Source organism: Hippoglossus stenolepis, chromosome 21 (assembly GCF_022539355.2).
Source record: "Hippoglossus stenolepis isolate QCI-W04-F060 chromosome 21, HSTE1.2, whole genome shotgun sequence".
NCBI classification, from domain to species: domain Eukaryota; kingdom Metazoa; phylum Chordata; class Actinopteri; order Pleuronectiformes; family Pleuronectidae; genus Hippoglossus; species Hippoglossus stenolepis.
Genome location: NC_061503.1, coordinates 8644703 through 8657255, shown reverse-complemented (window position 1 = coordinate 8657255; position 12553 = coordinate 8644703). Strand labels below are relative to the sequence as shown.

The following is a 12553-nucleotide window of genomic DNA, read 5'->3' as shown; positions in this document are numbered from 1 at the left end:
TTATGAAAACTGAAGGCTACCACAGGTTCTCTTTCAAGGGGAGGGTGAGGTGAGGGCTATTAAGCTGCAACATGCTACTTCACCACTAGATGTCACTAAATTCTACACACTGAACCTTTAAACCAGTGTATATCTGCACCTTGATCATCCACAGCTCTGTTGTCATCCACACTCCATGCGTCTTCACAGATCCAACCTGGAGGACATTCAAACTCTCCAGGGCTACGGCTCTTTTCTCCATTCTGCACAACACAACATTTCTGTTAGCTGTACGCATACATTTTTTTTTCATTTGTTAACTTTTTTTAAATTTCAATAATTGTACCACTCCTATGTTAGTATAGATTTTCACGTACTATTCCATTAATGACGTTGGGAGGAGTGAACAAGGGGATAAATATTTCAACAATCGAGATAGTTGTGCGCTGAATGTGTCTGTCTAAGAATACAATGCATGCTGTGTGAGTCTGGGTAGTATACATAAATGTACTGTATTCATACATATGTATGTGTGTGTGTGTGTGTGTGTGTGTGTGTGTGTGTGTGTGTGTGTGTGTGTGTGTGTGTGTGTGTGTGTGTGTGTGTGTGTGTGTGTGTGTCATAGTGACACAGAAAAAGATTAACTGTGTGTGTGTGAGTGTGTGACATTTAAATCAACCCAGGACATTATTTGAATACGAGAGTGCCGTTCTCACCACATCAGTGAAGGGCTCAGAGGCAGCCTTCCACTCTCCGCCAGGGTAGCGAGTCTCATTTTGGAATACCTCATCCATGAATTCAGTGTGTCCTGCATCTGCCTCTGTTAGCAAACTGAAACAAGATGTCAAGTAAATGTATATGTCTCATTCGAACATTTGCGTCCACACATGCACCTCCTCCGGAGAAAATACAGAGGGGCTGCTGAGTCCAGTGCACGTCTGAAAGCAGCTAAAGTGAACATTTGTGCCAAATTTGAAATGATTCTCTAAATGTGTTCCTGAGACATTGCGTACCAAAATTAAAGACAATCCCTCAAGGCGTTCTTGTGTTCTCGCTAGTGTGGAGGATTTAAAAACAGCACCCTGGTACACTAATGCAGACGGCCGCTTTTGATAGATGAAGTTAGTGTAGCGTCAGAGGGAGGGAGGGGCTTGTGTGTTTTAACAGGGACTGTTTACACTTTGGGAGGAATCCTGCTGAAATGATTTATTAAGAACAAGCTGTCGAGGTGCATCTCTAAAAGGTGGGTGTTCCTCTCCAAGCTCCACACAGGCAATTTTACTTTTCATTATATGTAATGGTTTAGATATATTATAAAGTGACCAATAACAATAAATTAGAAAATGGTCTTTTCGTGCTCACTATGAAGGAATCTGCATTTGTTAGGGTTCTATGTACAAAGATCAACTGTCTCATGTGAAGAACTTGCGTCCAGAAGTGTACTGATGATATATATAATACATAAAAAAAAATCAAACTATTTATCCCAAAAAAAATAAGGGGTAGAGATCAAAGTGTAGAGTGTGGTTGTTCTTGAGTTGAGGGAGTAGATTAAACTTCCAGTTCACTAACACACTCTGGGACTTTCTCGTTAAATCTTTTTCAATGGCATGAGAGGAATGTAAACAGCACAGTAGTCTACACAGTCCGAAAAAATGTGTGTAGTCAGATATAATAACCAGCAGCAAAGCTTCCATTAAGACAATTAGTTTTAGTCACCAAACTAATCAAATCACAAGCTCATTGTTTGGGGTCAGAGAAGAAATTGTCATTTCCAATTATACTCACGCTTTCTCTGGGTCAATCAACCACTCGCCCTCCCACTCCCATCCTCTAGGGGGCATGAAGTACTCCTTCTTGAGCTTCAGTTTGCCCGTTACATCTGAATATTTGTGGCGTCCCACCAGGCCTGTGGTCCCCCAATTCCCAAACACCTCGGCCTGGTTCTCGTACTGTAAAAGCAAATGATAATAAAACATTTAGATGCTGGTTTCACTCAGCCGACAATTATCAGGAACAAGAACTTTAACTGTGACAAAGTGAAACACATACACAATATATTCACAAATCAAACTCATGCTCTGCTTTGATAGTTGGGTTTTTAAAGTCACGCACCAACTCAGCAAACACGCTGAACGTTCCCTCAGAGAAGGAGTTGAACTTTTTCTCATGAGCAGACAGACCCAGCCACATGTTGGTTCTGATCTCAACAGGCACCTTCAAGCCCTTGTCCTTGTCCATGGGGTACTGAGGGGGAAAGGAAGAAGTTCAATCATAGGGGCATTATAATTTCAGAGAAACTAAAATCTGGTGTCGTATCTTTCATGCTTTGAAAAAACATCTAATGCAACTCATTACTACGTCAGTTGTGTTGATATTTCCTTGATGCAGATGTGTACCTGTAAGAAGATGGTCTGTGTTTTGCCACAGTGTCGACCACAGGCCTGCTCGCTGTACGTGGAGTACAGGATTTGGTGAGCGGGGATGCGACTGTAGGCCACTCTCTTCTCACCGCGGAGCATCCAGATGATTACGTCAGGCATGCTGTTCTGGGGCTGCACACGGTGGGAAGAAGAACATGTGAATGAAACGCAGCATCATGCAAAAAATATTTTAAAAATAGTAGTTAAACTTAAAATAAAACCATGCAAATAAAAATATGTAACAAGCCGTCTTGTTTTCTGTGCCCACATAAAGTGATTGTGACAGATTAGCGACAGCATCAGTTGCAGCAGGTCAAGGTAAAATTAGATCTTTTATTTTGTCAACTAGCTCAAATGAATATTCTTTGTCTGCGCCATCCCCCTCTGGGGATAAGGAGGGTCCCAAGTCTGTAGCACCTTGCCTTAGGGGGGTCCGGGGGTTGAAAAACCCCTGGTGTGGGCTCATGTGTGTTTTCTTTTGAATCTTAAATTTGATCTCAACAGTCTTTGAGAGAAATAATGATTTGTGGAGGGAGCATTTTAAGATCTTAAATGAGAATCAGGCTGAGACAAGAGGAAGACTATTTCTCAGGAGCTATATTTCACAGGGATGAGGAAAATAGTCTAAATCTCGTATTGAACTTAAAAAGAGCGTGTTTGTACCTCCTCAGCCAACATTTTGAGTTTGTCTGCCCAGGCCTCGATGTCAGACAGGGTCTCTCGGATCTCCATGGCCTCTTCCTTCATGCGTCTGGCTCCGTTCTTCATGGCAGTCAGGGCGCTGTCTCGCAGCTTCTTGACTTGGATGTCCAGGGACGTCAGGTTGGAGCGACCCTCCAGCTCTGGTGTCGGGAAACTGTTGGGCAAACAATTCGTTACATCAAAACAATATATTAACTGAGATTACACCGAATAAAAGCCCAGTAAAAATCATTATTATTATTGCTTATAACATCTTTTGGTTCACAATGTCTATAATTAAACATATTTCCAGACTCTCCGGTTTGTATTGTTCAGCATATCCTTTGATCACCTCTCCAGGTCTTCAATCAGCTGAGTGAGCAACTTGAGCCACACCTCCACGAGCTGGTCGTCGGGGATCTTGGCCAAGATGGCAATTTTAAAAGCCTCCAGGTTAGATTGCTGAAATAACAACAAAATAAGGGTGAGGATTACCCTCCCACACACTCACGCTGGAACATGTACACACACGAAAACAAACTGTAGTTCGCTGGTTTATGATTTCATTGCTGCATTCCTGCAAGCAGGATTACAGAGGATCATGCGTCATACCAGCCGGTGAGCGATGTAGAGGATGATGTTGACAGTGTCCAGGCGGTGGCTGATGTCCTCCCAGAAGGAAGTAACCACCACCACTGGCTTCGTGTTGGCCCAGGGCAGGTAATAGTAGTGGTTACCTGAAAGAAAATGCACATCACTCAAGAAATCCTCTTCGGTTTTTTTTCCAAATATAAAATCAAGTATCACATCAGATTGTAGCTTCGTCCCTCACCATCAAATACAGCACAGCTATACTGAGTGGTGGAGGCCAGTGGTTTGCAGGTGGTGTCCAGTTTGTTGCCGTAGTTACCGATGCTGACCTCAAACTGGATTGGTTCTCCGGGTTCCCGAATCATGGAAGCGCTGTGAAAGACTGCACACAGACAGTACTTCCTCCTTCTCTGGTATTTCTGATGCAAAGAGGAAAAAAGAAACGAGGAAGCAAAGAGAAAGAGAAGTAGAAAATATTTGAATCAACTAAAGTTTAGCATCACACCATCTACAGACTATTTTTCGGAGCATAAACCCGACCACATCCACTCATCCCATGTCTCGACTTCACGTCTCATCACATGCCCACTCTGCTGTCATACTCCACCACACTTGTCAGTTTTCACTCGGTGGATAAACAGTTAAGGTACCTGCACGACCAGGATGTCATCACTGTGGATACTGTCGACTGCTTTGTCTTCTTTCCCCTCCAGCTTCGTGGACAGCTCCACCAGGATCCTGCCCCTGAACGCCACTCCTTCCCCCTGTGCAATGACAACACAATGATATCAGATATGAGGTAGGTGTATCATACATGCACTGAACTCTGGATACTCTCCTGAATTTTGTACGGGGCTGTGAGTGACGGCGTAAATGTCCAAGTCAGTTGCTCTGGACTTTCTCATTCTACAGAGGTTCTTTTGCCAGCCCCCTAGTAAAACCCTCCCATGTGGGAATACGGCACGGAATCTTAGGGAGAATTCACTGCGAGCGAGTGTGGGCATATTGGTGAGGATTTGATATTGGAAAAATGATGTACTACCTTGCCAAGATTGAGATCCTCGTAGGGGTCTGGCAGCCCGCTGAACTCTCTGGGGCTGCCGTACAAGTTGACAAAACAGGGGCCGAAGACAGGCAGGAACCCCACCTCAGACTCCCCTGTCTTCGCTGGAGAGAGAAGGAAACTGAATGAACCTCTACATGAACAGACTCGAGCCAAATCAAAGCAAAGCGTCAGTGTTAGTACGTCTGTGATGCTTTAATTGAGGCTGTGGTGAAACAGTGAATGCTGGGAAAGCAAGTGGCACACACTGTGACGACAAAACAGTTAAAACATTCAAAACTAGAGCACAGCACAGTTTTATTTGCAGTGTATACAAACAAAACTAAACCTATTCAGCAACTGACGTGCAAAACATGCTTTATGGGTCACATCTCATGCAACACAGAGCAAAAAAAGAACGTGGGTGAACCTTCATACGATGTCATTTCCCCATTTCCTGCATGTTCCTCTATGCCAGGAGAAAAAGGACAAGTACCACTTAGAGGTTAATCCAAACAGGCACATAAGAGTAACAGTTGTAGCTACTGCAAAATGAACTTTTTCCATACAGTTGTACAACAATAAACATCTTAGCTGAGACACAAAGGCTATGAACTTGGGGTTTTCAATGAAGACCAGGACTCATTACCTCCGCCAAGGTGTTGTTTGCATAAGCAAGATTACATAAGGGATTTTCACAAAACCTTCACACTGAGAGAATTAATTAAATTGAATTAAAACATTTTGTCAAGATCTGGATCAGGGGGCAGATCTAGAATATTTCTTTAACATAGTGAAAAATGGCATTTGAGGGAACAGATATCTATGAGTGTGTGAAATTTGGTGCAGCTTGATTGAATTTAAGGGGACTGTTGGGTCTTGGCGGAGGTTTGCGCTCTATTTAGTGCCATTCTACTTGGGGATCCCAAAAAAATCCACCAAAAATCCCAAAATAATACCTTCTATCTCTCCACCAGAGGAGGCTATCTTGGCCAGGTTCAGGTACGTGGTGCCGATAGCATCATTTCCTGTCAAACGATCCCTGCAATCACACACAGTTACTTTGTACACATAAAACTGCATTCACGTAATCAACTATAAAATAACACACACATCTCACAAAGCAGGTGAAGTGTTATGTTTTGCTTTTTCACTACCTACACGAGGGAAATACACGAGAGGGAGAAACAATGTCTCTTCTTGTTGTTCATGTATAAAAGTTTTTTAGGGGGAATTCTGTTGGCTGTAGTTTTCAACACCTTCTTCAGGGCACATTCTCTAATCTTTCCTCTTGCACTCATTTCCCCTTCAGCCTTCCTGGACCCGAGTTATCTGGCTGCTCACCCACTCAGAAACGCACTGTGATGGAAATAAGCTGCTGCCAACAGGATCCCAGAGCGTGTTTTTGAGGGGGAAGAGAGGGGCCTGCACTGCCTGAGTCATAGGCAGCTACATTATTCTCATGTGGTTGGTGACGGCGGGGGCATGGACACACACACACACACACACACACACACACACACACACACACACACACACACACACACACACACACACACACACACACACACACACACACACACACACACACACACACACACACACCACACACACAGAGAGAGAGAACAAAATAACACTGCCTCCTCACAATCCTATCTTCTTGAACAGAATCAGGAAACTGACAAATGTAAATCGCCGTTTGTGTTTTACTTACCAATCAAACACTGTCAGTTTGACGGACTCACACATGGAGGGGAACTATAGATGATACAAGAAACACAGTCCGTTAATGACATCCATCACTTTCTTTTGTCTTAGGTTTGTGCTGTAGAAGAAACCGGCCTTTCATCCCGACGACCTCTTACCTTGACTTGAAGGTGCAGAACTTGGTTCCACTCAGGGTTTGCGTTTTTCTCAATTATCTGAGTGCACAGCTGAAGAAACCAAAAAAAACACACGCATCAGGTCCTCTGCCGTCAGACGACAATATAATACGCAGCTTCCGTTTAACACTGCACCTAAAACAGCACAAATGATCAGTAGGAACCTTTTTGCCTGCGAAGCGAGCCTCTAAGAACGGATCCACCAGGTTCTTCTGGTTTTCATCTCCTCCAAAAAATTCTCTCATGGTCTGGACGAATGCATCATCCACTGAAATGAGAAAGGGACTTACTCAATCATAACTTAATACACTCTTCTTGCTTCTATCAGTTCAACTTCAGCTTACTGTTCTTCTTCTGTGTCTTTAGGTGTGTGTGTGTGTGTTGCATGCGTTACAAATTCTAAATGATAAGGAATCTAAAGCGAGTCTCACTCTGAGGAATGTCCTCAGCTCTGAACACCTTCAGCGACAGGGTGGCCCACCGCAGAGTCAAACCAGCCGGCAGCAGCAGGTTGCTCTCGATGTCGTCCTGGTCGTCATTATACTCCCTCTTCTCCACCTTCACCATGTTAGATAGAGAGAAACAAAGGGTAGTCCATGTGTGAGAGAGAGAGAGAGAGAGCAAGGGACGCAGCCACATCATTTACATGTGGAAAGAGGAAAAGAGCCAGTGAGAGTCAGCGTGTCTGTTTGTACCGGAGGCTCATCTCCCGCCCCCACCACGAAGAGGCTGACTTTGAGGTAGCCTTTAGCCCCAGCGCTGGAGTCGTCTGGATCGTTCAGCAGAAGCCACTTCCTCATGACACAGTGAGCTGCAACAGAACAATCGCATGCAAATACATTAGGACACATAGACATAACATTTCTTAAACATATCTGGGGTTAGATAAATTATGTGTGACACCTCCTCACTGTTCTTGTACAATGCATAAGGATTATATCGATACATATTGAACTTAAAATATTGCTGTTGATGGAAATTATATTCAATTATATAAAATTATATAATTAATTTTATAACACACGTTACTTTAATAAATATTGATGATAGCCGATTGAATAAAAACTGAAAAACAAAAAAGCAAATCATGTAAATAGGCAACTTCTATAAAGTTTCATGTTAATCACATTTATCACATTACAACTAAAACTATTTGATCAAATTGTACAAACCAACCAAGAGCAACTACACGTCACATTTTTACCCGTACAAGTCAGACAACAGCCATATCTGTGCAAATGTAAATGACAAACAAATCAAGATTGTGGTTCGTGACAAACTTACCTGATTCATCATAAACGTAACCAACGTCCAGCTGTGAGACAGAAAAACACAAGATGAGCCAGAATCCTGTGAACACATTAACCCGATGTTTTATATATTAACACTGATGTGAAGAGGGAAATGAGACCAGGCACCTTGAACTCCCCCATCAGACTGTCGGCCCTCAGAGAATAGGAATCGTACACCTGCAGGAGAGGAGAGCAACAACACAGTTTATATATGAATACACACTGACCGCAGACAGGAGGTCAGAAGTGAAATGTGTCGTGCTTACCCGCACACTTATGTTCTTATCAAACAGATCTGATGGTAGCATGTTGACATTGTAGAAGAACATCTGCAAAAATGGAAAAAATACATAGTTAAAATGAAAAAAGTAAGACATATAAGTGGACAATGTGTATTTTTAATGGACTACCTTTCCTTATATTTTTTATTCTTTAGAATAGAATGACAAACCCATTTGTATTCCATCTCCAATCTGTGTCATAAAGCTTCACTGAGAGTAAAGTGACGGTACCTCATCAAAGAAAGGGTTGTTCCCTCTCTTGATCCTCGTCCTGTGGGTCTGTCCACACACGCTGACCTTCACCACCGGCTTGACGTTGTTCCCTGACAACTGACGAGCCTGGATGATCCGAACACGGATCTGAAAGACAAACAGCATCACAGTATCAGTGCAGATGAATGTATCCGATTCATGAGAACACGAGCGCATCCGAGTCTGACCAAGAGCCCCAGTGATCCCACTGTACGTTCATAAAAATAGACATTAGATCAATATGCAGATACACAAGATGGGTCAAAGTAATTAAAATGAATTATAGCGAATGCTGCAGCCGCCTAAAACTTACCAGAAACTTTAATTTGCGAGGAAATAAAACTCTATCTTGTGCTAAAAACCAATTCATTTCACTTATTTCAGATTGTGCAGAATTTGTATTGCTTATTTCAAATGTTCCAACCAAAAAGTATCACAGGATTGCAGAAAAAGACAAGAAGTCTATGATGTAACCTGCAGAGCATCATTGGGTTGTAATGACGGGAATGGAGAGCATGTGTGGGAACTTCCTATCCGAAACCACGAGCAGCCCTTGCAGTATTGTTCCACTTCTTATTAGCGGAATAACTGCATTAGTGGCATGCAGATAGCGCTATAGGCTTCTAACCCCTCCTCCCATGAACAGGGAGATGAATGGGCTGAAAGCGACACAGACTGCATCACGTCACACCAGGATCTCTGAATCGTGGATCTAAACAAAGGTTTTGCTCTTGACCTGCATTAAAAATTTCAAACATGCAGTAGCTGTTGATAACTGAGTCGCACTAAAGTTAAAAAGCTATCACTGACCTGGAAATCCTGCGGTTTATTGACCAGTCGGTGGCGATTTTGCGTCCTGGCCAGACGCTTCCGGAGGTTACCGCCCTGAGCAGCAGGTGTGAGCCCCCCTGCAGAGCCACTCGGGCCCCCGTCTGCTTGAGTCTCATCCCCCTCATCACCTCCATCTCCACCTCCTAATCAACAGAGAGGCAAAATAATCAAAAGGATCAAATAAGTGGCACAAAAAGGTTTGCACTGCATCATTAACGGCAACATCATCATACCAGCATCCATCGTAGCGTCACCCGCTTCAGGGTCGTTGGGGTTTGGTGTAGCATTGGGTGGAGGGTCATAGCCAATCACAAGGTTGATTGTGCCCTGGAAGGGAAACGATTGGCTGGTCTAAGAATTCATTTTTGTCTTCAAAATTACAGCAATTTTCTGGTGCTTGCATTTTTTAATATTCATACTGACAGAAAAAAAAAAAAACTTACTCCGATATTCTGTCCACCTTCATTCACTAAGGGAACATTTTTGGATGGAAGTGATCTCACTTGACCTGAGGCAAGCTCTCGCAAAGAGATTTTGGTTGATCCAATGAATCTGTTTGGAGGGAGAAAGATAGCAAGGACATTATTAGATAGTGTAATTTTATGTCTGTGTAATGTCAGATAAGTTAAATACACTAGCTGCTGACAATAGGAATATATTGACCCTTGAGATAAACAACTAGTCCTCTAATATCTTAGTTTTATCAAATGCAAACATTGACCTGACTGTAGAGAATAATTATAACCGCAATGGTTCTGTCCTCTTCCGCATGCCTTGTAAGTCACATGCCGAGTTCCTGCTATCTCCAGGCATTCTCACACCACCATCAGTGTCTATAGGCTCCATCCAAAGCACCTAATTCATAGGACTGCTTCCAAAACGTTCTACCTCCCACTGGGGTCAAAGCGCCAAAGTCGATTCCACTGTTCACAATTAAATTCCAATTCTAATTTACACATTGTAATTTATGTAGTCTCTCTTGATTGAACTATTTCAGGGAGGTGTTGAGTCCGCTAAATTTTTTGATGCTGCTAAATTACAATGCCTTACACTGGAGGTGTTTCTATTATTGAGTCAACTTAGAAATATTATAAACACCTCTCGGCCTGTCTTTCTAGTCCGTACTTAAGTGGAAGAGATGAACTGGTGTTTGTGTGCAGAAGTCACATTCACAAAAGGGGCATACACGTCACCACCCAGAGCTAACAAACCGTGCCTGCTCAGACAAACAAACGCACCTCATGAGCCAGCAAACAGTCGTCACCGCTCAAGCGCTACCAACCAGCAATTTGAGTGTTTAGATCACCGGTGTGACACGAACAAAGTCTCCAAGCCACACCCCTTTTCATTGGGAGGTTCTTTAAAAACCTGCTATGAAGAACACAACCAAGACAATATTGCTTTTCCAAGTGGTCATGTAGCAACGCAGTAAAATGAAATATTAGAATTTGATATGGCTTCCTGCAGCTGAAAATCACTGGATTATCTTGACACTAAAAACATTATTCCCACCATCTCTACCATACGTCATGCATACAATTATTGCACCTTTTCCATTAAGGTATTTGCCTCTGCATGACTCCGACATTTTCTGTATGGAATATTAATTACAGGAAATCCGGAAAAACAATTGAAATTAGAATGGCACTCAGTAGAGCGCATTCATCCACCAAGGCCCAGCTGTCCTATCTATGAATTATTTTCTAGGAAAATGACGAAAATGTTGAGAAGAGCCCTATCTCAAAATAATAAAAATAAAAATCCAAAATTCGCCCCATGATTCAGATCTGCACCCATCTTTCCAACAAGTAAAAAATCAGTTTGGTTGTTTTGGTGAAATCTTGCTTACAAACGAACAAGACGATCATCGTCTGTAAGGAATATGAATATATTTCCTGAAGAATTCATTAACTCACATAATTAATGATTAAACAATAAAAAAAACTAACTCTTGAAACAATCGAAGGCTGTGAGAACAACATGTGAAGGCTTGAACTGGAGTTTGTCAGCCTGTTCACCAGATCAACCAATCAGTGAGCTCACATTTAATCACTCTTTCAGCCTTTCCTGTGTATCGTTCCAGAGTAATATCTAATGGAATGTCATGTATAATTTATCATTGTTTGGGTGGACTGAATGTTTTTGGCAGTGTTCCTGATGGAAGGAATTTCCTCTGGATAAGAAACACACTTATTATGGATGTTTAGTTCACTGACTCAAACACGCACCAGACTAATGACTGGACCCGAAGATTAAAATGTATTTACTTTCCAGCATTTGCCAACAACGTTTACTTGACATGGATGAAATGATCCAAAGAGAATTTAAAGGAAAATCAGATATGAAGATATGCTATGGATTGCTAGAGGTTTTGGGCTCAATCTCCGTTATTCCGTTGATGATATTCACTCTAAAAGGGATTTCTTTTTTTTGGACTGACATGAAAATATTCATTAAGACCCGATTGCAGAGATATAATCTATTAATTTTGGTTGTGGCATTTTCAAGCAAGGGCAGGCAGGTTAAATATGACAATTCAATCAAAAAACCTAAAAGATACAGATATTGAAGCACGATATTAGAATACTCATGTTGTTAAACAGCTGGAAATAATCTTTAAACATAATTTTACTGTACCCATAAAAGTAGAAAAGACGGATAAACCATTGAATGTGCTGTACAAAATTACTCTTGCAGGGTTTTTCTTTAAACATTCATATCACGTTACCACCAGTTGTCACTTGGACAGAATTTTGGGAGGAGAAAGGATGGAGCGTGATTGTTTTGGCAGCATCGGGAAGGAGGCTGACAAAGGGATTCTCCAGGGATTCACTGACGATATCAACCCGGTATGTAGCCTCAAAATCTGAGTCACCATCATAATACTTTGCCTATGGCATCTTCGTAATGATGAAACGTGAAACGGGCTCCAGCTAGGAAGTGGGCGTGGATGGAGTCGTCTTTACTTGCCCAAAAACCTGCTCTTATGTCTCCAAACTATTTAACGAATTTAAAACCCAACTTTTTTTTATTTGGCAGGAAGGTTGTTTTGGTGGTCCTGACGAGTTTTGTTTTGCATCTCTTGTTTTCAGCGGGACTACATCCTGATATGAAAATATGAAAAGAGTCGGACTGTACAGTATCAAACACTGACAGCAGACACCTGAACATCAGTTGTAGGAGAGCCATTCCAACCATTACTGCACAGTGTGTACTGGGAACAGATTGAGGAGGATGAGCTCGGACTGATAATGTTCACATTGTTTCCCATGTAAACACACAGTGGACTGACCAAAAC

The 12553-nt window shown here is 42.2% G+C and overlaps 1 protein-coding gene across 4 annotated transcripts in view; it reads right to left on the bottom strand.

Moving 5' to 3' along the window:
* The window catches only part of LOC118100349 (myoferlin), a 28082-nt gene that overhangs the window by 10629 nt on the left and 4900 nt on the right, over positions 1-12553 (bottom strand). For 2 of the 4 annotated variants that reach the window (XM_035145324.2, XM_035145327.2), the window contains exons 4-28: positions 9699-9807; positions 9489-9582; positions 9235-9398; positions 8404-8532; positions 8158-8220; positions 8018-8068; positions 7884-7914; positions 7295-7410; positions 7031-7157; positions 6764-6867; positions 6582-6650; positions 6431-6474; positions 5676-5758; positions 5147-5185; positions 4717-4841; positions 4325-4438; positions 3916-4093; positions 3696-3820; positions 3436-3545; positions 3066-3258; positions 2379-2534; positions 2095-2226; positions 1768-1931; positions 696-810; positions 140-242 (exon numbers count right to left, since the gene is read on the bottom strand). In XM_035145324.2, coding sequence (XP_035001215.1) covers positions 140-242; positions 696-810; positions 1768-1931; positions 2095-2226; positions 2379-2534; positions 3066-3258; positions 3436-3545; positions 3696-3820; positions 3916-4093; positions 4325-4438; positions 4717-4841; positions 5147-5185; positions 5676-5758; positions 6431-6474; positions 6582-6650; positions 6764-6867; positions 7031-7157; positions 7295-7410; positions 7884-7914; positions 8018-8068; positions 8158-8220; positions 8404-8532; positions 9235-9398; positions 9489-9582; positions 9699-9807 — 2738 coding nt within the window. The remainder of the gene's footprint in view (positions 1-139; positions 243-695; positions 811-1767; positions 1932-2094; positions 2227-2378; positions 2535-3065; positions 3259-3435; positions 3546-3695; positions 3821-3915; positions 4094-4324; positions 4439-4716; positions 4842-5146; positions 5186-5675; positions 5759-6430; positions 6475-6581; positions 6651-6763; positions 6868-7030; positions 7158-7294; positions 7411-7883; positions 7915-8017; positions 8069-8157; positions 8221-8403; positions 8533-9234; positions 9399-9488; positions 9583-9698; positions 9808-12553) is intronic. The other 2 variants (XM_035145326.2, XM_035145328.2) reach the window with 1 other exon arrangement.